The sequence below is a fragment of the Oryzias latipes genome, chromosome 16 (genome assembly GCF_002234675.1).
Source record: "Oryzias latipes chromosome 16, ASM223467v1".
Classification (NCBI taxonomy): domain Eukaryota; kingdom Metazoa; phylum Chordata; class Actinopteri; order Beloniformes; family Adrianichthyidae; genus Oryzias; species Oryzias latipes.
Genome location: NC_019874.2, coordinates 6,027,241 through 6,047,004, shown reverse-complemented (window position 1 = coordinate 6,047,004; position 19,764 = coordinate 6,027,241). Strand labels below are relative to the sequence as shown.

Below are 19,764 nucleotides of genomic sequence, written 5' to 3'. Positions count from 1 at the left end.
TGGAGGGGCTGGTACTCAGAGAGCAGGCTTTTAGAGGAATGCTCAGAAATGCGTGAAAGCATCAAAATACCACTTTGGGGTTATTTTTTGTGTGGAATGACCAATATAATATACTTAAAAGCTCAAAAAGTAGATATTGCCTAGTATAGGCCCTTTAAAAATCACATAAAAGGCGCACCTGAGTATAAGTCGCATCATCGGCCAAACTATGCAATAAACTGAGACTTATTCTCCGAAAAATACGGTTAATATCTTTTTCCAAAACAATCTACCTGATTTTTTTCTGCACCAAAACAGTCTGTTTGTTGGTGAGAAATGAGACTTTCAGTGTCATACTGCACACCATCATGCATTCACAGTGCTCAGGATATGTCAGATGAAGTCATATCTACATAGGAGAGGAGCAGTTCACACAATTCAGTTGGATTAGTCTCTTTTTTTGTCAGAGTGAGATGTCCTTTCAGATCCACATGAGCCTAAATCAAATTCAGATCAAAGCTGTCTGTGAAAAGAAATTTCATCGGAGGCGTCGGCCTGTTTCCACTCTGAATAACATGCTGTTTATTCTTCTTCTTTGGGCTGTGAGTGCTGCTCTTTGTGTGCAGACTCGGTTGATCACAGCAGTATACACAGAGGATCAAACTCGGCTCTGTCAGCTGTGGTTGAGTCTTTGTTTGTTGCACTGCTCCTCTGGTCTTTGATGCATTTAATAATACAGCTGAAGAAGAAGTACTCAGCTAGTTTTAAGAGGACAGACTGTCTGCAATATGTTGTCAACAGCCACAGAAACCCCGGCCCCACAGTACAGAGGACAGTGTGTGGCCCCCCGCGGCCTGACACTGAGACGAATGGGACGCATGGGCATAAAAGAGAGACGGTCCAGGGAAAGAAGAAGGGGAGTCTCATTTCACAAAAGGCCAAAAAAGGAAAGTTTCCTTCAACAAAGGAGAGCTAAGGACAAATAGTGTTTTTCTACAAACACATTCCCACATTTTATCATGTTTGTGCTCAGCTTGTCATTTTTTTCCCTTTCACAAATAAACTGGCAGTCCCAAACAGCAGCTACAGGATAAAGCAAACAGCAGCTCAGAGTTTAGACCCTGTGCCTTCCAACTGTTGCAGGTGCTCGCCACTCTTCAATCAGTGGATGTTTACCCAACAGCAAAAATGTTTACTCAGCCTCTTTGTTTATGCAGCGGCTCCGACACGTGTAAACATCCAGAAAAGGCTCAAACGGCTTTTCAGAGGGCTTTGTGGGCCACTATTGTTTTCAACTGCAACTTCTTCAGATTCCGTCCTATCAAACCCGTTTGCTATGAAAAAGTCATTTGCCATAAAGTAGGATTTTTGATATCATAACTTGACCTAAATCACATAATGTTTTATTTCAGAAGAATTTGAAAGTTTGTTGTGAAATTTTCTGTCAGTACTTTTCTTTCCTATTGTTTTAACCAGTTACTTTTTCACATTACCGCTTCTTTTCATCCCAATCATTGATGGCTGCTAAGCTCCTGTTGCTGCACTTCCTCGCAGGCTCACGGAGACTGCCAGGACCCCATGAGGTGGTGTTTTACAGTGAGACGGAGGACAGCCCCGGGGTGATGCTGTGGAGATACCCTGAACCTCGTGTTCTCACCTTTGTCAGGATAACGCCTGTTCCTTTCAACACAACCGAAGACCCGGAGATCAGCACTGCTGACCTGGGAGACGTCCTACAGGTAGAGTGAACCTCCGCGTTTCCTTTTTTAGGCCGTCTATTTTTATGTTGAAATTCAAGGAAAGTGGGACTCACTGATTTATTACGCAGCTGCATGTACTAGTTCATGACATCAGAGATGTATAGCCTTCTGTTGTAGGGACGGGGATATGAGAATTGTAAGATGAGAAGAGAATCCACACAGCTCTCACAGCTCCCTGCTTAACATCACCTGCACTGAGAGCTGGGATGTGGGCCATGATGATTCCCTTGACTTGAGTTAAGTTACTAAATGACAGAGACCCCTGCTGTCCCTCCAAACATGTAATACATGCTCAGACAGCTGTAGAAGAAATCTTGAATGCTGTGCAGTGAACAGCCAGGTGCTTCCAACCCAAGATGAGGTTATCCTTTGGCAGGCTGCTGCAGCTACCGAGCCTGCGGGGCCTCAGTGGGGGACAGGACATCCTACTTTTCCTCCTATCACTCATCCGCTGTCTTTGCATTCCTGTCCGTCTGTCCAGATAATTGCCTTCAAGGGGAGATGTGTTCCAAAGCCCTCCTCCCTTTTCATCCGTCTCCATAACTTCTCCTTTCCACACCTCACATGTGCTAATTTGAGGTAGCATTCATGACAGCACTGATGCAATGATCACATTTTCCTTCATGTTGTTTGCATAAATCTTTATAACAATAACGTGCTGCTACCGTTTACTCATCTTTATTGTTTTTTTCATTTGCATGAGAAGCACATTGACAACTGCTGTTTCAATCAGTTTGGTTGCATTTGATAGCATTAAGTGCAGACAGTTTTTACACTAAAGAGGTGAAATTAAATAAACTGTGAAAGTTTGCATATGTGTTATCCTATACACATTTATTAACATAATAATTTTCTTTAAAATATTAAGGCCTGATATTACTACAATTTTGTGTTTATCTTTAAATGTCGTCTTTTTTTTTCCCTCGTCCATCCAAGGCAGAGCTTTCTCTGCTCTTCTTATCTTTCTGTCTCTGCTGAACTCCCACAGTCAGTCCACCCACACTGCAGATGCTTGTGTCCCGGCCTAGGAGAGCCGAGGTGCTGCAGATGTTTGACTTACAAGCGAGGCGTGCAGCTGTAAAGTCTGCAGCGAGCTCGGCTCTAAAGCCTGTCGCTGATTGGCCGTGTATTGAGTTACAGCGGGGAAGCTGGGAGCCGTTTCACAGGAGGGAGGGAGGGATGGAAGAAGATGTAGTGATAGACAGCTGGGTTAAGGAGAGGTTGGTTAATGTGGATGGAGTATCAAGGAGGAGGGAGGAGAGGAATACCGATGCAATGTCTTCTTCAGAAGCAGCTGAAGAAAAGGACCTGTGTAAGGACATGAAGAGAACATTTGCCAACTGCTGAACTGAAGAAATAGCAGTGCAGCACCGATTCAGATACTGAAAGGGACTTTAGCCATTTCCCCCTTGAAGAATTCAGCTTGCAATGGAGTACTGTGGGGTTCATGGTGGTTATTTTGTCTCAGTACACTAAGTTTGATTGCAGCACAGAGATTATGCATCCACTTTCATGAAACTCCAAAAGTCTCTTTGAGTTCATTTGGATATTCCTCCCAGCGTGGAAAGAGTCAATCTACATAAGAGAAATGCATCCATAAAACTGAAGCATGAACCACTCGCTTTCCAGTCTGAAGGAATTTCATTTCTTCTACATCAGGCCTGTTCAGGGAGAAAAGCTGCATGGAGATGAAAAGCAGTGATCATTTTTCTGCTTTGTAAAATCAGCATTTGGCTGCGCTGATGCTAGCTGATAGATGATGAGAAATGGAAACAGAGAGGTACGGGGAAAGCAAAGGAGTGACTAAAAGGAGACTGATGGTTGACTTTCAAATCTGCTCTTTCTTCTCCGTCATTTAAGCTGTACGGTTTTTCCATGGAGCAGCAGGTGAACAAAAAAAAAAAAAGAAAGAGGAAAGCAAAGTCTCCTCATATTTTGTTCTTGACACACACTATGTCTTCCTCACTCATCTTCTTCTCAACTCTCGTTAAGAAATGAACTAGATGGAGCAGGGGGGCTTTCACGCCAGAGTGTGCTGCAAGCCTGTCCCCAGAGCAGATCATATTATCATTTTATAAAATCAAGATTTCCTGCATTTAAATAGCTGTGGTTTTCCAACTGGTTCCAGCATCTCAAAGGGGAAATTTTAACCTCCGTCCATTACTCAAAGTCAAAAGGCTGTCTGTGCCGTTTCTTATGTACATTAAAAAGAGGGAGATGTCACGGAGTTGGAGCCAGTCGAAACGGATCAGATCCCTGATGGAGCATCCACCGGTTCCTACCTGTGCGGTCATGAATGGATAAAAAAGGAGGTGACTCATTCTCCTCTTCTAACAGCCATGCGATCCAGTTCTGTGAATCATTAGCAGGTGTTCCTGCAGCTCTTTTTCCATCCCCTCTGAAGCCTGAGCACCCAGAGGTTGACGTGGGGATTATGATTCAGGCCGAGCCCCGCTCCGTGGAGCAGCAGAGACTGCATGTTAAAGCGCACAGCCAAACCTGGCTTCACTTTCAGCATATTTGAAAAAGAAATGCATCAGATTCTTTTCTCATTTCATGCCTTTTTAGCTCCAGCAGCTTTTCTTCGTGTACAAATGTGTTAATGTGATCATGCTCCTGCTGTTTGAAGAGGTTCCTCAACTTCTCTGCCTCCCTCACACAACCCTCACACCATCTGCTGCCCTGCTGCTGCTGCTTTCGTGCATGGCAGCGTGGAATACTCTTTCAAGTCCCAGCAGGGCTGCGCTGCCATCATGACCCTGCTGGCCTGCGACTGATATCATAAAACTCTTTGGCCTGAGACGTTCCAGCAAACGTCTGCCATAACCACTTCTGCAGCTGCTTTTTCTGCCTTTGCTTTTATTATGAGAAACACAGTCCCACCCTCAGCCTCACATCTACGATGTACCGCCATCTTTTTTTTGTCCTTTTTTATTCATTTCATACAATTAGTGCAACTATGCAAGGTTTTATTGGGAACTAGAATCAGAGGGGAGTTTGTGAAATATTTCCCTTATACGAACCATCAGAAAATGGACGGCTTTATTGCCAAGATAACTATTATTTTAGTGGGACAGTGTTCTGGCAGGCCTGCATTAGTCACAGTTAAAGCACTGTAAAAATAACGGACCGTCCATGTGGTTCATTTGATCCGGAGTTTCTACACCTCATCCTCTAAAACCTCCTGTCCTTTTAAAGTTTGGCTTTCCCGAGGAAAAACAAGCAAAAAAAAGGTGAGATTGACAACCTCGGCATGATCTTATTCCTGATTTTCCACACTGATTAATGTTAACGTATATTAGCCCACCTGAGACAGCATTGTGGGAGTCTTTTTCAGAACAATTTTCATTACATCTCTTGAATAAACATTTGCTCAAGCTAATGTCAACTTAACTTTTTTGCTGACCGATAAGAGGTAGCAAGTTGTGGAATTTATAGACGCACACGCACCAGTGAAATAAGCGAAGACCTAATAATAGTGTTGGTGTTATGAGTGTAAGCAATGGTCCACATGGCTGTGAAGTCAGCAGACACCATCTCACAGTGAGCAGAGGGGGTCTACAGTTCCAGAAACATCTTTGAAAGTTAGCACTTAAGCATGGAAAATAAAATAATCCCCATCATGGTGCGTTTGCTTTCAATTGCATTTTGCAGTTCAGCTTTTCTAAAACCGTGATTCAGTAGAGTAAAACTGAATAGTAGTCCTGTTTTGTTTTTGTTCCCCCTCTAAACAAATGTGGATGTTAGTGATGGAGGCTGAGATGAAAGTTGCGCATGTTGCCAACACTTCTGAATGTGAAAGTATTTGTAAACGGGTTGAAATATTTAATTACTTGGAAATCCCCAATACTGTCTTCAAGGACTTCGAAACAGCCCCCCCCCCCCTCCAAACTCAAACACAAAATATTTTGGAAAGCCTCTTTACTGTTATTCTGCCCAAGGTCTAGCTGTCAGCTTTATTTTGAGTTCCTGAGGGAAACAGATTGGAGCCGTCCAGCGGAGGGGAATGTCAGCTATTCCATCCTACATATTGTTTTCAGTTATGATACACACGCAATCAGTCATGGCAAACTGACACCGCCCATGCGTACCAGCATGCACCTGTGTATATGTATCAACTCCCAAAAACAAGAGCCAGGCATCAAATACAATACACAAAAATCCCTTTTCCTCTCTTCTCCCCTTCCTCTAAAACTTTGCGCACATGTTGTTGATTTAATCTTAACCTTTTCGCTAGGCCAGTGCTAGAGCTCTAAAAGGCCGTGACGCATATTCATCCGAATGAATATATTTCTCTTTACCCTATGTGTGCTTCATATATCCATTTCAGCATGCCGTCCTTATCTAGTATATCACAGGTGGAGGGAAAAACGGCATGCTTGCTGTTTGAGCAGTGCAATGCTGGGAGTTCCCAGAAGGGATTCGGTGAGTTTCCGCTCCGGTGGCTCAGTGTGGAGATCACGGGTGCACAAGTCTGTCAGGTACAATTATGAGAGTCTGGTTCCAGGAAAACCTGTCTGACATTTCACATATGATGTAAGCTACAGTTACCTCATCCAGTTCCATGCAACTGCACAGCCTCACGAATGTAAGCGTGTGTGGACGTGTTTCCTGAAGACAGCTGTCACCTGCAGATCTGCTGACCCTCTCGTGGGCTTTTTAACTGGCTAGTAAGTAATGTTCCTGCTCCTTCAGCACACACACACTGCAATAATCATGACTTAGCCAGCGTTCTCCAGGTGCCTGCTCTGCCACTACTGATCCATCAGTAGCTGCCCTGTGCAGGTGCTCGAGGCGACGGTTCGAGAACGCGGTGCAGTTCACAGGCGCATTCATGATCATTGCAGAGCCCCACTGGTCTCTAAAGGAGAACACGCACATATCCGGTTAATCATTTGGTTTGAAGTACAGCCACATAACCTCAATTCCAATGATTGTTGAGTTCTGCAGACTGGTTTTGTTTAGAGTGATTGTTAATTTAGTCTTTAATCCATGAATTATTAAAAACATTGTATTAAAAATCCCATTGTCGTTCTCCAAGGCAGGAAATCCCCTTGTTTAATAAGTCTAATAGACAGAGTGTCATCTTTTAATGATTAGCAGACCAATGCAGATGTTCAATACTTAATGTGTGACTGGGGGAATTCACAGAGCTGTGGTACCTCTTGTTCAATAACAAAGCCTCACTATAATCTTCCAGCCAATGAGTAATCAGGGTTACACTAATGGGAGTTACAACGTTCTGTTTGTTTGGATTGGAACTTAAAGTTTGGTTCTTAATCAACTAACAGATACAAACGTAAAACATCCATCATTGCCCTTCTGAAGTGAATGCTGGTCGTGGGGGGGGGGTCTCATTGCAGTGAAATGCCGTCATATACTAAACCAAAGCTTGTGGTTATAAAGCAGAGTATCTGTGGGATTCATTAGGAGGAATGAATATCAGTCCTACAGCAAAGCCTTATTTGAAAGGAATGTCTGGCATGTTGCTGGTGACCGCTTAGATGTATTTAAGCGGAAAAAGTTTCTGACTTTCAATAGAAAATTTGTTGAAGTTTATTGCAGAGCCCTGAGGGCTGCAGGAAAAGAGCGTAAGCTGTGTGGTGTCTTTGGCTCCTCGTGAAGCCTTTGTCAAAGACATTCCCTAACTGTCCCCTGAACCCTTTCTGATCTTTGTCATTTGTCTTTGGTGGTTTTTAGCTTTTACTAGCTGACTGAATAGAGCAAAGAGCAGTGAGACTGACGGACGTGGTGGTCATGGCATCACTTGTTCTGGTTCTACACTAAGTGCTGGTTGTAATGAATGGGCGAGCACAGATTTGCACTCTTTCGCTTTGATGCAGAGTGAAGACAGTTTGTTGGAGCTGCTCAAGCTCTTTCCAGAGAACTGAACCAGTGACTGTTTATCAGCACAAGAGTGAAGCCATGTCACCTGCTTGACTCTTTGGTGTTTGATGCGTTTGTTCCAGATACCAAGTAAAGTTATACCATTTTCTGTTGTTTGTCATCTGTTGTGTATTTCTTATAAGCATTTTTTTTTCAGTTTATCTAAAAGACGAACCCAGCCAGTGTAAAAACAGTTCATTCCCATGCTAGTCTTAAAATGAACAATGAAAAAACTCAGGACAGAAAACTAAATATGATACATATTTGGGGCAACTTATGTAAGTTATTTCTGTGTCTTTTCTTTCAGATACCATGCAGTCTGGAGTACTGGGATGAGCTCCAGCAGGCGTTTGTTCTCTACCGGGAGTTCAGCCTGTCAGAGAGCAGTGCCTGCCAGCTGCAGCTGCCCAGCCTCAGCCTCAGCCAACAGCAGAAGAAGCTGGTGGCCTCAGACCTCTGGAGGATTGTGCTCAATCACAGCGGAGAAGGGGGAGACGAACAGAGGTGATCGAAAGAGAGAGTTCACAGGCCTTGTCTACATGTGTGCAGGGGTTTTGCATGAGTGGGGATCTGCATACCTTGTGCCTTCCTGTGTGAGTAAAAGCAGAGAAAGAGAGTGCTCCCAGGCCACTGAGCACAAAGACTCAGAATGTGTCCCTCACCCTACATCTGGTGAGCAGGAGCAGGGAGCGGGCTTGGAAGGCGTTCAGATTGGTCTAATGAGATTTCCCAGCACACCAAGTGCCTGTCAAGGACTATCCAGATTCCTTCCTGCTTACCTTGAGTGTATCTAATCGAGGGGAAGCTCAGGGAAGCCAGAGTTAGAACTCCTTTCAGGGTGGTTCACTTGCTCTCAGGTCTTTCTTAACCTGAGCAGGGCAGGGTTAACCTCAGCCGGGACGGGCTGGACCGAAGAGCGCAACATTTTGCAGACCACGCTCTTATTGTTCTTCTTGCTACCACTGCTTCCTCTCTTCATCTCCCTCGAGCCTTACCAAGCCTTCTGTTTTCGTTTCAACCACTTTTTTCCCCAGTCTTTTTCTCATCTTTTTTTTGCTTCCTTTTGGGATTGAGGGAAGCCTTTGTTCAAGAAATCTGCCAAGCCCACATTCTGTGCTGCTTAGGCAGCTCCAGAAAATGAAAAAGGGAGCAATAAGCAAACATTTAAGAGAAGAAACTGAAAAATGTCTTCAGGACCAGGTACTATGTAAAGCTAGATATTCATCTGTGTTTCATTACAATCATACTCCAAACACTACATTTTCTTTGTGTTTAAATTATTTGTCTCATTTGATCAAAATTGATTCCCTTTTTCCTTACTTGTTCGTTTCATCTGCCATACTTTGGTTTCCACCAGTAAAATATCTTGGCTGGGCTGCCAACTGGAAGTAATGAAAATTGTCAACATGTGATGCTTATCTTTTTAAGGAGAGCTCTGCTGCTGAAGGCATTTTTTCATGTCTTGAAGGTTTCCTGCTGGAGTTTTTAATGGTGGATCATGGTAGCAGCAAATTACAGAGCAAATGGTCATTCATTTCAATTACCACCCATTCAACATCATCAACCATGACATGCAATTATTGTCCACAGAGGGGCTCTTCTGGAAACTACAGGCATAATAAAATATCTAAGAGTCCTGGAAGGCAGCGTGCCTCTTCATTCTGTCTGTTCTCCTTCCACTTTTTTATGAATAATTATGGTACCTGTTTTAGATGCTGCTGCTGTTTTTATCGTTTCAGTTCCCTTTAGTTTAATTTCGGTTCTTGAATATATTTACAGAAGGCCTTTCTTAGTGTCGCTGTAACTCTGAGCGTCCTGCAGTGTCCAACTCCTTCCTGAATTTCCTTTCTCCTCCAGTTCAGACAGTGAGTCCGGCTCCCAGGCTGCCTGCGATCAGCTGGTGTCTCCGACGGCGTTGGCTGCGTGCGCACGTGTGGACTCTTGCTTTGCAACTTGGTTTGTCCCTGCTTTGGGTGTCTCCATACAGCTGGCACAGCTGGAGGTTCGGCTCTGCCACCACCTTGAACAGCTGGGTACAGGTAAGGGCTTTTTTTAAATCTTGGTAAGAACCAAGGAACAATAAGTGATTACTGAAAACTTTCAATAGTTTTAGGTGGATTGTGTGTCTAAAGCAGGTCTTCTTTGAAAATAGGACACTTTCTGGCTTAGTTAAGCTAAATGTTTTTGATGCCTTTAAGATCATACCTTTGTGTTTAGTCTCATGCGAGTGTGTTAAGATAAAGCCACATTCTGCTGGGTTTTCTCCAGACTACCCTCGAAAACAGACTTTTGGAGAAGCTGTCAAATCCCCCCAGAACCAAAGTATCTGACCTCCTCAACCTCACCACAAATCTGTTGGTTACTCTTTTCACGACCTTTTATTTCCTCTCCTCTGAGCCTTCTCTGAAACCAAAACCCTCCTGGGAGGGCCTAGTTCCTACTTTCAAAACCTTCAAACAGCATGGACTGTAATCAAAGGATATCGTCAATATGAAGAACCAAATGTTGGGTTTTAACTGGCGGGATTATTTTTCTTTTACGCTCATGCTACGTTCACACCGGGCTGGGAAATGCGCGTTCAAGCGACCACTTTCAATGAAAAGTTATTGTCAACACGCATACATGCACGTTTTAGGCTTCAGTGTTCATAACTCTCGCGTTAACGCATCACTAGAGCAGTGACGGTGTGGGATTTTTGATCCCCGCGGTGATGAAGCAGCAGGAGTCGCGGTGTAGTGGTTAACCGCCCCACTATCCCCCACCCCCACTGCAACTGCCGCCGCCGAACACATAATCCCCCGGGAGCTGCATCGCAAATGAATACAATTCATAATTACAACGAAAAATTCTTTATTAAGAAATAACAGTTACAACTAACTACTAACTATCTACCTAATGAAGCAGCAAGAGTCGCAGTGTCGGGACTCTTGTGACGCCCCCCCCCAACACAAAATCCTCCACGTCGCACACTCAAGAACGCATACAGCTTGTAATGGAAATGGAAATTCCCCCAGAAGCCCTTGAGGTTTGAACACAGGACTTGCAGAAAAAATATATTATTAGCAAAGCTGATTGTGTTTATTATAGTTCAAATCATGCACCATATGTCTATGTTTCAACAAAAAAAAAGAGGAACATTCGGTGACGTGCAGTGATGCGGTTATTGTCACACCCCTACTCATCACTATGCAAGTTTTTAAGTCCGTTTTCGGGCTCTACATACAAAACATGCATTCATTGAATGGTTTTCAAAAATTAGACCAGTTGAACTTTGACCAATCAAGGACCCAGATTTGATAGTGATGCATGGGTAACGTCCTTTCCAAAACACGAAAGTACCAACCGTTTGAAAATTGATCACAGAGGAGAAGTAATTCATTACGATTTGTGCCCGGCTGGAATTGTATGACACGTTTTCATATATGGGAATAGAGCTGAGAAAGAAAAAGCATTGAGCAAGATTCACAAGATTTACAGCGCTTCAACATTTTATACCAAGCCTGTTTCAGTTGTAGGTTCATGTGCTAGTTGGGATAGCGACAGTCCAGTGTGAACATTTTTAAACGCGCATCACATGCCTGGTGTGAACATAGCATCAAAGCTCTTAGCTTTTGGGTTTAATGTCTATAGTGATGGTTCTGTCTACTGCAAACCAGTGAACCTTGAGTGAAGATTTTGTTACTACAATGTTGTGCAATAATTAATACTTGTTCTCTTTTTTTGTTTTTTTTTTTGTTTTGTTTAGCAGTTTGTCCTAAAAATGTTTTTTAAAAACGCTGTCTCGATTCTTTAGTTCCATGTAGGAAGCTTCGTCCTTTCCTGCCGGACAGGAAGTTACCTCACGAACAGGAGTTCCTTGTAATTGCTGCTCGGGAGCCCCAGTTATTTGTGCACCAGTGGGACACCGGACCCCGTTACTGCCAAGAGTTCAGCTTTTCCACACAGCTTGACTGCAAACTGCTAGAGTACCGAAACCTGACACACCTCCAGCTCCTCCAGACCTGTGTGCTTCAGGTAAAACACCAGTTCCTGTCTTCATATCAGGATTCTCGCAAATAGGCTTGATAATGTTTGGTATCTGCATGCGCGCAGCTTAGCAGCATCCACTTTAATGCAGTAGAAAAACAGAACAAGTCAGTGAACAAATGGCATACCATTGCTTCAGTCGTTCTTACGTTGTCTTTGTTATTGTGTGTCTTTCAGGGGAAGGCCTCGCTCACCAGCTGCCCCCAAAGCACTTCTCTTGATGTGAATGTCTTTGTGGATCCAGTGTTCATCAATATTGGCCAGTATGCCATCCACACTTTGGACACCGCTCTGCTTAGCTGGCAGCAGGTAACAAGCAAGTTAAGATAGAACCTGAAAAAACAGAGCTATAAGTGGAAGTAAAATGATTGATGGACATGGATAAAGTTTATTTGAGGTGAGATCCAGAAAGAGTGATGGTTTATTTACTTGGACATTTAGACAATGGGATGCATGGAAGCATTTGTAGAAATGAGGGATTTTCCCTGATGCCTAACGTTTGACACTTGTACAAAGCTGCTTTATGAGGCAGCGGGGGGATCGTAAATCAGTTGAGGAGGTTCTTTGAAAATAAGAGCATGTTCAGAGAATATCCTCAGAGGGTCGGTCTTTGTTCCCACATGGAAGTATCAGCTCAACAAACACAAGGGATTTCATGACAATGCTTTTGGTTGTGTTCTAGTGGTAATACATTTTTACAAATCAACTGCTTATTTGGTTTGTTGCTAATTCTGCTTGCAGAATACCGGTCCTGTAGCCTTTGCGATCTTCAACGTCTCAGCTCTCATCGTTGCCTCGTGTTGCCAGGGTATTAGTGTATGAAGTGTTGCCCATGAAAACAGGCTACAACTGGAGCGGTGACACCTGCCAAGACTTCATCTGGCCCCTGCTTCTCAGCCTCTTGTCTGTTCTGCACGCACATTGACTGATCTTCTGGCTTTGTGCGTCGTAGCTCAGCTCAGCTGTGCTGACTCACATGCTGGCTCTCAGATATAGGGTACTCTCATGCATGCAGAAATGCTGTGCCAGCTGAGAAAAATAATAGCTGTGGTGTTTGTTAGGGATCAGTTGAGCAGAGTAAAATTAAAGAAGCTGTAAAAATGACCCTCAATAATAAGGTTTTTCTGGCAGGCGGTTTAAAGCCTTTGTTTCTGCTCAGTAGCATTGCTGACTTTAACCCGACTGTGGTCATAGGTGATGATTGCCGTCATTGTTGCATCATTGAGCAGGAGCTACTCAATGTTCCCTATTTGTGCTGGTTATTTTTGTCATAAATAAGACCTCAGAGTTCTAATAATAAAATGTCAGAATGCAGCTTTATTGGAGTGTTTGCAGCGTGTCAGTATCCATGGTAGGTTTTAGCCATTATATAAAACATGATTACCTACGCCATACTTGCTCCCAGACAAAGTGTTCTCCCAAATCTAAGGCTTCATTTTCAGATGTGAGTAATGCTAAGGAAAATATTCCTCAAAGGAAGAAAAGAAGCATTTACGTCTTGCAGTAAAATTAATGCTTATTTTTTTATTTTTTTATTGTCTTTTGGAGATGAACTGATGGTGCATTAGCTGTGGGTTTGAAAACTAGCCTAACTTGTTTCGTCTCTCCCCTGCGTTTTTTCCTGTTAAGGTTACACAGGTTCAATCCACTGAGAGGAACCATTACAGAAATCTAACAGTGCAGCACATTTCTACATGGTATACATGTGTGTTTGTTCGACATTACTCCATTATTAATAAAATCCACTTTATTCGTTCTTTATTTGGGAAACAGGCTCCAGAGTAACTCGCAGAAAGTCTAAAATGTAGGATGAATGTCAATGAAGCTGTTAGCGCTTCCTGAGGCTCCCACTTCCTTCTACAGTCTCCTTCAAGTGCTAAGATGTATTTATTCAGACAGTAATGACTTTAGTCAATGCTCTTAATTTCTGTCGTCTGAACCTACTTTTTTCTTCCCATCTGGTTCATGCACAAGATTTTACAAGATGGATTGGTGTAATAATGAAAGGAAACAGAAAAAGAATCAGAAAGACGTTTTTATGGGTATGGATTATGTTTGGAACATTTCTACCAACAAAATGGTCCCCTTAAGTCAAGTGCACACACCTCTGATTGGGGCTTAAATGTGTAAAAATGTCAGACTGATATGGAAATAGCCGTGAGGACACAGTTTGCAAAATGCCATAAATTCACTATCAAGCCACTAAAAAGGGTCTATATCATGCTTTTTAAGCCTTTCAGAGTAAACTATATCCACATAGATCAGGGGTGTCAAACATACGACCCGCGGGCCTCATCCGGCCCGCCAGGTGGTTTAGTCTGGCCCACACATGAAGAGTAAAAATCATAAGGATGATTAAAAAAGAAAGCAAGTTTCTAGTCCATTCCTGAGGCGAGTTATGATTTTTTAAAGAAATAACCGAAATTTGCAATTCTGCCACTAGGGGGAGCAAAGGAAAGGAAAAACAGTTGAAACAGCATATCTCTGCACGTGCCAAAAGCGAAACATAACAGCTCTGTGTCTGGGTAGGATGCCCCTTGGTTCCCTATGAGCCTTACAGCTGTTATCCTGCTATAAGGATGATCATTAGCGACACCCTAATGATCAAAATGTTGTCAAACGTGAAGTGAAGTGAAGAGCTTTCCAGGAAAATGGACAGAGTTTTTTCTTTCTTTCACGAAGCTGAATGCAAAACCCAAATGCTTTGTATGTCATCAACATCGCAGTGCTCAAAGAATATGACATTCAGCACCACTAAGAAAGATAAAGAAAAGAAAAGTTTCTGGATTGCTTCAGTGTCAGATGTAAAATATTCAGTCTGTATTAATTTGAACAGACCAACTTTTCTTTAATTGAAATTAATTTTATTTGAGATCCATTGAACCCAAGTGATTAGGCAATTATGTTGATTGAGGCATTTTTTCCAACTGAGTAAAAAACTAAAACAAAGCTTTTATTTTGCTTTTATGTTACTGGTCCGGCCCACTTGAGATCAAACGGGTTAAATGTGGCCCCTGAACCAAAATGAGTTTGACACCCCTGATATAGATGATTACACTAATAAATAATTTGTTTGTTTTTTTGAGTGAGTGGGACGTCACCCATAGAAAATGGTGTACTGTACTTCCGGTTGCATCCCAATAAAATCAATTTATTAACAAAACACTCAGAGGTTTAACAAGTGTTTGCAATTAAATGAATGAAACTCAGTTTGTTTATTCTACACTTCTCGTCAAGGCAAAGGTCCACGTCTTTTCTGGATTTGCCGCTTCTCCTCACAGCCCGCCCCCATCAGCACCATTGTCAGCATCAGCTCTCTTTGTGGCTCCGTGTGGACAGCCACACAAAAGCCCAGTAGTATTTATACCTGCTTTTCTCACAGCACAGTCACAAACTGTTACATGTGCTGGGATTTTCCCTGTGATTTTGTTTCCTCTTTTGGCCCATGTTTGTAATATTTCTCTGCTTTTTGCAAACAGACAGTCATTGATGCTGAGATCACGTTGCAGGTCAAAGCAGATGTGTAGCTTTGGGTCATGTGTGCAAGAATATATTGGTGGTTGTACATCTGAGTTGTGTTTCATTATGGTCCTTTTGGAGGTTGCCTTATATTCTCCAGTGTCCCATTACAAATGTATTTCTTTTCCATGAATGCTTTTACTTAGCAATCCCTTTTCCAGACTTTTTACAGTACTTTGCTATTTACTTGTGTGCCATGCTGGTGTGGGTTAGTCTGTGAAAACATTAGTAACTGAATCTGGCTGGATTAAGGAAATTGAAACCACACCCTGAAACCTCGTAAGACACTGTCTGAAGGAGAAGAAGCTGTCATTCTCTGTTCTTTAACAAGATATACGAGATAGCTATTTCAATACCTTTGTACTAATATTTGCTCCTTAGATACACAGACAGATTCTGATTATAGCAGGAAGCTTTTCTGACGTGTGGATCGTGTTGCCTTGTGAATCAGAGTGGAAAGAGGATAGCATCAAAGAGAGGCTGTGGCAGCTCTGCATGACAGCAGGAAGTTTATAAATTGCAGCATCACATTCAAAAGAGAGTACAGATAGTATTCCACTATAAAACTGGAAGTGGATTTGAGCCCACATGCTGCAGCTGTCCCATCTTTATTTCACTCTTTTTACCTCGTTAACACACACACACACACACACACACACACACACACACACTTATCATCACGTTTTCTTCTAGTGGTGTAAACTTTCCCATCCGTTTTCAATCGCATCCATAGCCCCAGAACCCTGAACGTGCTTGGCACTCAGACACAGAGTTTTTACTGCCAGTCTCCTTCAACCATCACTGCCCCCCCACCATGCAAAGAGCACAGCAGGCCGGGGCTTCCTTTTTGTTGGCATTGTTGAGTATTTCCTGAGAATCTGTGCGAGCCGCATGTATGGCTCAGAGGTTTGTAGAGGTGATCAGATCAGGGAAGCTTGTTCTCTCTGTGTACGGTAACTCTTTTGAAATGAAGTACTTTTTGGATGCAGGGGCTTTGACTCTGATTTCTCTTTGTTAAATCAGCATTTTCTCTTTTTCTTCCCTTGCATGCAAGGTGACGTGTGAGTGGGCAGAATCCTTTTATAGCTCTATGACTTTCTTTCTAGTTTTCCTATCAAACCAACTCCCTATAAAGTTCCACTTCAGCTTTATTTTGACCTATTGTAAAAGTGTTGTCAGTGGTCTTTTAATCAATGGTTATGCTGGTTTTAGCCAAAATCAAAAAGCCTATATTGTTTTCTAGGACATAGTTTCTGCAGAGCGGCAGGGGTTCGTCAGAAATTCACCTTTGAGTTGTGGGCGGGACTGTGATGTGGATGTAACATCCCCTCACCCCTTTGTTTACACTCTCTCCCACTAGCTTACAGCCCCTCACAACCAACTAACATTAGGAGTCGAACAAAAATGGCGAGAAATATCAGAGCCATCTAGCCAGACGGTTTTGAACCAGTTGGCAGCTCGGATGAGGAAAATGAAGACGTTACTGTTTCTATTTGTCTGCAAGTGGATCCATCAGAATGGAGCGAAGCAGGAAGAATATTTGTGCTCAGTTGTGCTGCATCACAACTGAGAGCTTTTTCAAACAGATTCAAATAAAGAAATACTCAGAAATGCCATTTTAAACTTAATTTTCTTCATATATATCCTCCATCATGAGAAAAATGCTACAAGAACATGTTAAAAACACCAAAAACTCGATTTTTATCAGAGTGGGTCTTTAAATATACTGAATTGTTTTCTCCGGACAAACACATTATATCCATCCTAAGAGTCACTATGTCTGTGCAAAGTGCTGGATTACTGTTTAAAAGAATAATACTTACACAGTCTGCACAAAAAATCCTTTTGGAGATATTTCTCTTTTAACGAGGTTTTCCTGTTTTTGTTTGTTTTGATTTAGAACGGGAACGCAGACGCAGAGGAGCCGCTTTACAGCCACTATGTGATCTGTAACGACACACATGAAACTCTGCGCTTCGGTCAGGTGGACACTGACGAGAACGTGCTGCTGCCCAGCCTGCACAGCCACCAGTACAGCTGGAGATCCCACAAGTCTTCTCAGGTAGCGCACTCTCACACACTCAGCACAGGCTGGAAGTCAAGCTGAATCTTTTTCCCAGAGCTTGAATAATCAAACATTTGCTTTTGTATATAGACTTAACTATGTAACTGTATGTAGAGGTCATATCAACCAAAACATACGGACATGGCATAAACAGTAGAGGCCGTGTTAACATGAAACCAAGAATCAGGAAATCTCAGGATTAAATGAAAAATAAATGTATCTAGTTGTGACTTTAACATTCATTTTTACTTGTTTTTTTATTGCAAACATTATGTATTCAGTTTTAAATATTTTACTCCTAAATTCATTTTAGTTTATTTCAATTTTGACTTGCATTTATTACTGCCTTCCTGCTGTAGTAATTTAGCAACGCTTCAGTAGTAAAGCTTTTATCATTTGATATATATATATATATATATATATAAATAAATAAACCAGCTTTTCTTGAGGTTATCAAGAATGGAACCTTAGTGATTTTCTATTTTCAGCTTTTCTTTTGTTTTATAGAATTAGGATAAGATCTTTGTTGAGTGATCTACATTTAAATCTGAAAGGTGAAATTGATTCAGGATTGATTAATGGAGTAATGTCAAACAAAAGCCTGTTTGATATTCTTCTTTTACATATATATTCATTTCTAGCCATTGCAATTGTTTTGGATCATGTTTGTAATGGACCAACATTACAAGTTAACAGTTTTCTTCAAACCGACTATTATTTTAATGAACAGGATTTATTTATTTTATCTGTGAGGTTCACTGTGCACTTTTAAACATATTATTTCATCTGCTCAAACAACCAGGATTACTAAAATGAAAACACATTTTAATGTAACATCTGATTGTATGCATTTTTGAGCAGTTACAAACAAACAGATCCTGTTGAAATGCCATCTGTTGTATTAAACGCCACAATAGTTTGGCTTTGACTTGTCTAAATTCTCATAAATTCCTGGAATTTTCATATTTTTCATCGTAAAAGGAGCAATATACCGTTCCCAAATGACTCTTTATTTCATAGCTGCTAATTTTGAATAACAACACATAACAATTCCCTTCTGACCAGCTTTTAATAGCTTTTTTTTGGGGGTATTCTCTTTACCTCATTACCAGTCCTAAATCGTGTTTGTCCCTTATAGTCTTTTTGGAATTTGTTGCAGGCCTGAAATCCATCCAAGCAGAAATTTCCTTCATGGGCTCCTGCTGTGTCCAGAGAAATAAAAGTCTAAATGGATTCAGGATTTACTCTATATTTATTATTAATTCTTTATGTTTTCCTATACGCTTCCAGTTTGTAGAAAAATCTTACAGCACATATAAATTTGGGAGCAAAGGCGCTCTGTCTCTCATTCACGTGTTCTTGGATACACATCTCCCGCACATGTTGTGTGGCTTACAAGCAGAAAATAATTTGCATTAGGTGGAACATGCACAAGCGGTTCACAAAGCTGTGCACGCACACGCCCTCATCAGTGCGCAGCGGCTAACAGTGCGTTTCTGTCAGCGTTCTCAGACAGTGCCCTGACAGCATTGTTAAAGAAGATTGATTATATTTAACCCTTCGTGGTTTTGAGGTTGAGTGGAGGGTGGGCTGGTGATCTGTGGCATGCGTGTGTGTGTTTGCTTCGCACATGTTCCAGGACCCCCATGTGTTCACAAGGAGTGTGAGAAAGTCAAGCTTGAGAAAAGACATGGCCATAATTGCTCGCAGTAAGTCAGTAAGTCAAGTTGTATTAATCATCGACTACGGCTAATCTGTGCTCTTACCTCACTCTCACTCACACACTTGGTGAGTGGCAATCTGGCGTATCGACACAGCGAATACCACATCTCATTTTAGCTGCGAGCCCAAACGAACGATGTATTTTCAAGGATATTTGGATGAAAGATTGCCTGAAGGAGCCAGATGCCATCACAAATGAAGAATGTGATTCCAGCATGGTTCTGTCATTTGTTATTTCATCATGTGTTTGCGCTGTTTGAAATATGTGCTCTTTCGATGAACATGATTTGCGAAGCTAGAAAAAACACAAAGACATTTGCCAAAATCATTCAGTTCACGTTAAAGCTTCATGATAAAAAGTCTGCCAAAGTGTCCACCTCTTCAAATTGCAGTTAACACTCCAGAATTCACTGTGAGGTTAAAAAAATAAGGACTGTGATAAGAAAGAGTGCTGGCTTACCTTAATGGTCACATCGCTCTGCAAGGGTGTTTTTGGAGCTTTTTCAAATCAGCGTTGTGATTAAAGATCTATTTTCCCAGGTCCCCTGATGTTTATTAGAATGCAGGAAGACTAGTATCCCTAAAGCTTTACCTCCACAAATTAAAAGCTTTCCTTTTTCTCTGTGTGGAGCTGTTCCTCATTTTAACTTCTTGCATGTTTGCCAGTCAAATGTTGAACCTTTTTCCTACGTTCATTCCAACTGCTCCTTTGTTCTCTAGTATGTTCTCACTTTAGGACCACATCATTCCTCTGTGCCCTCAAACATTAAGTGTTGACTTGGAGTGCTTTTGATCAAACCCAACTGC

At 42.0% G+C, this 19,764-nt stretch overlaps 1 protein-coding gene across 3 annotated transcripts in view; it reads left to right on the top strand.

Moving 5' to 3' along the window:
• The window catches only part of vps13b (vacuolar protein sorting 13 homolog B), a 318,686-nt gene that overhangs the window by 255,248 nt on the left and 43,674 nt on the right, over nucleotides 1-19,764 (top strand). For all 3 annotated transcript variants that reach the window (XR_002874967.1, XM_023964361.1, XM_023964362.1), the window contains exons 41-46: nucleotides 1,534-1,718; nucleotides 7,933-8,129; nucleotides 9,483-9,664; nucleotides 11,419-11,639; nucleotides 11,829-11,960; nucleotides 17,071-17,232. Coding sequence is in view for 2 of the 3 variants with exons in the window: in XM_023964361.1 (XP_023820129.1) it covers nucleotides 1,534-1,718; nucleotides 7,933-8,129; nucleotides 9,483-9,664; nucleotides 11,419-11,639; nucleotides 11,829-11,960; nucleotides 17,071-17,232 (1,079 nt within the window). In the remaining variant the exon portion in view is untranslated. The remainder of the gene's footprint in view (nucleotides 1-1,533; nucleotides 1,719-7,932; nucleotides 8,130-9,482; nucleotides 9,665-11,418; nucleotides 11,640-11,828; nucleotides 11,961-17,070; nucleotides 17,233-19,764) is intronic.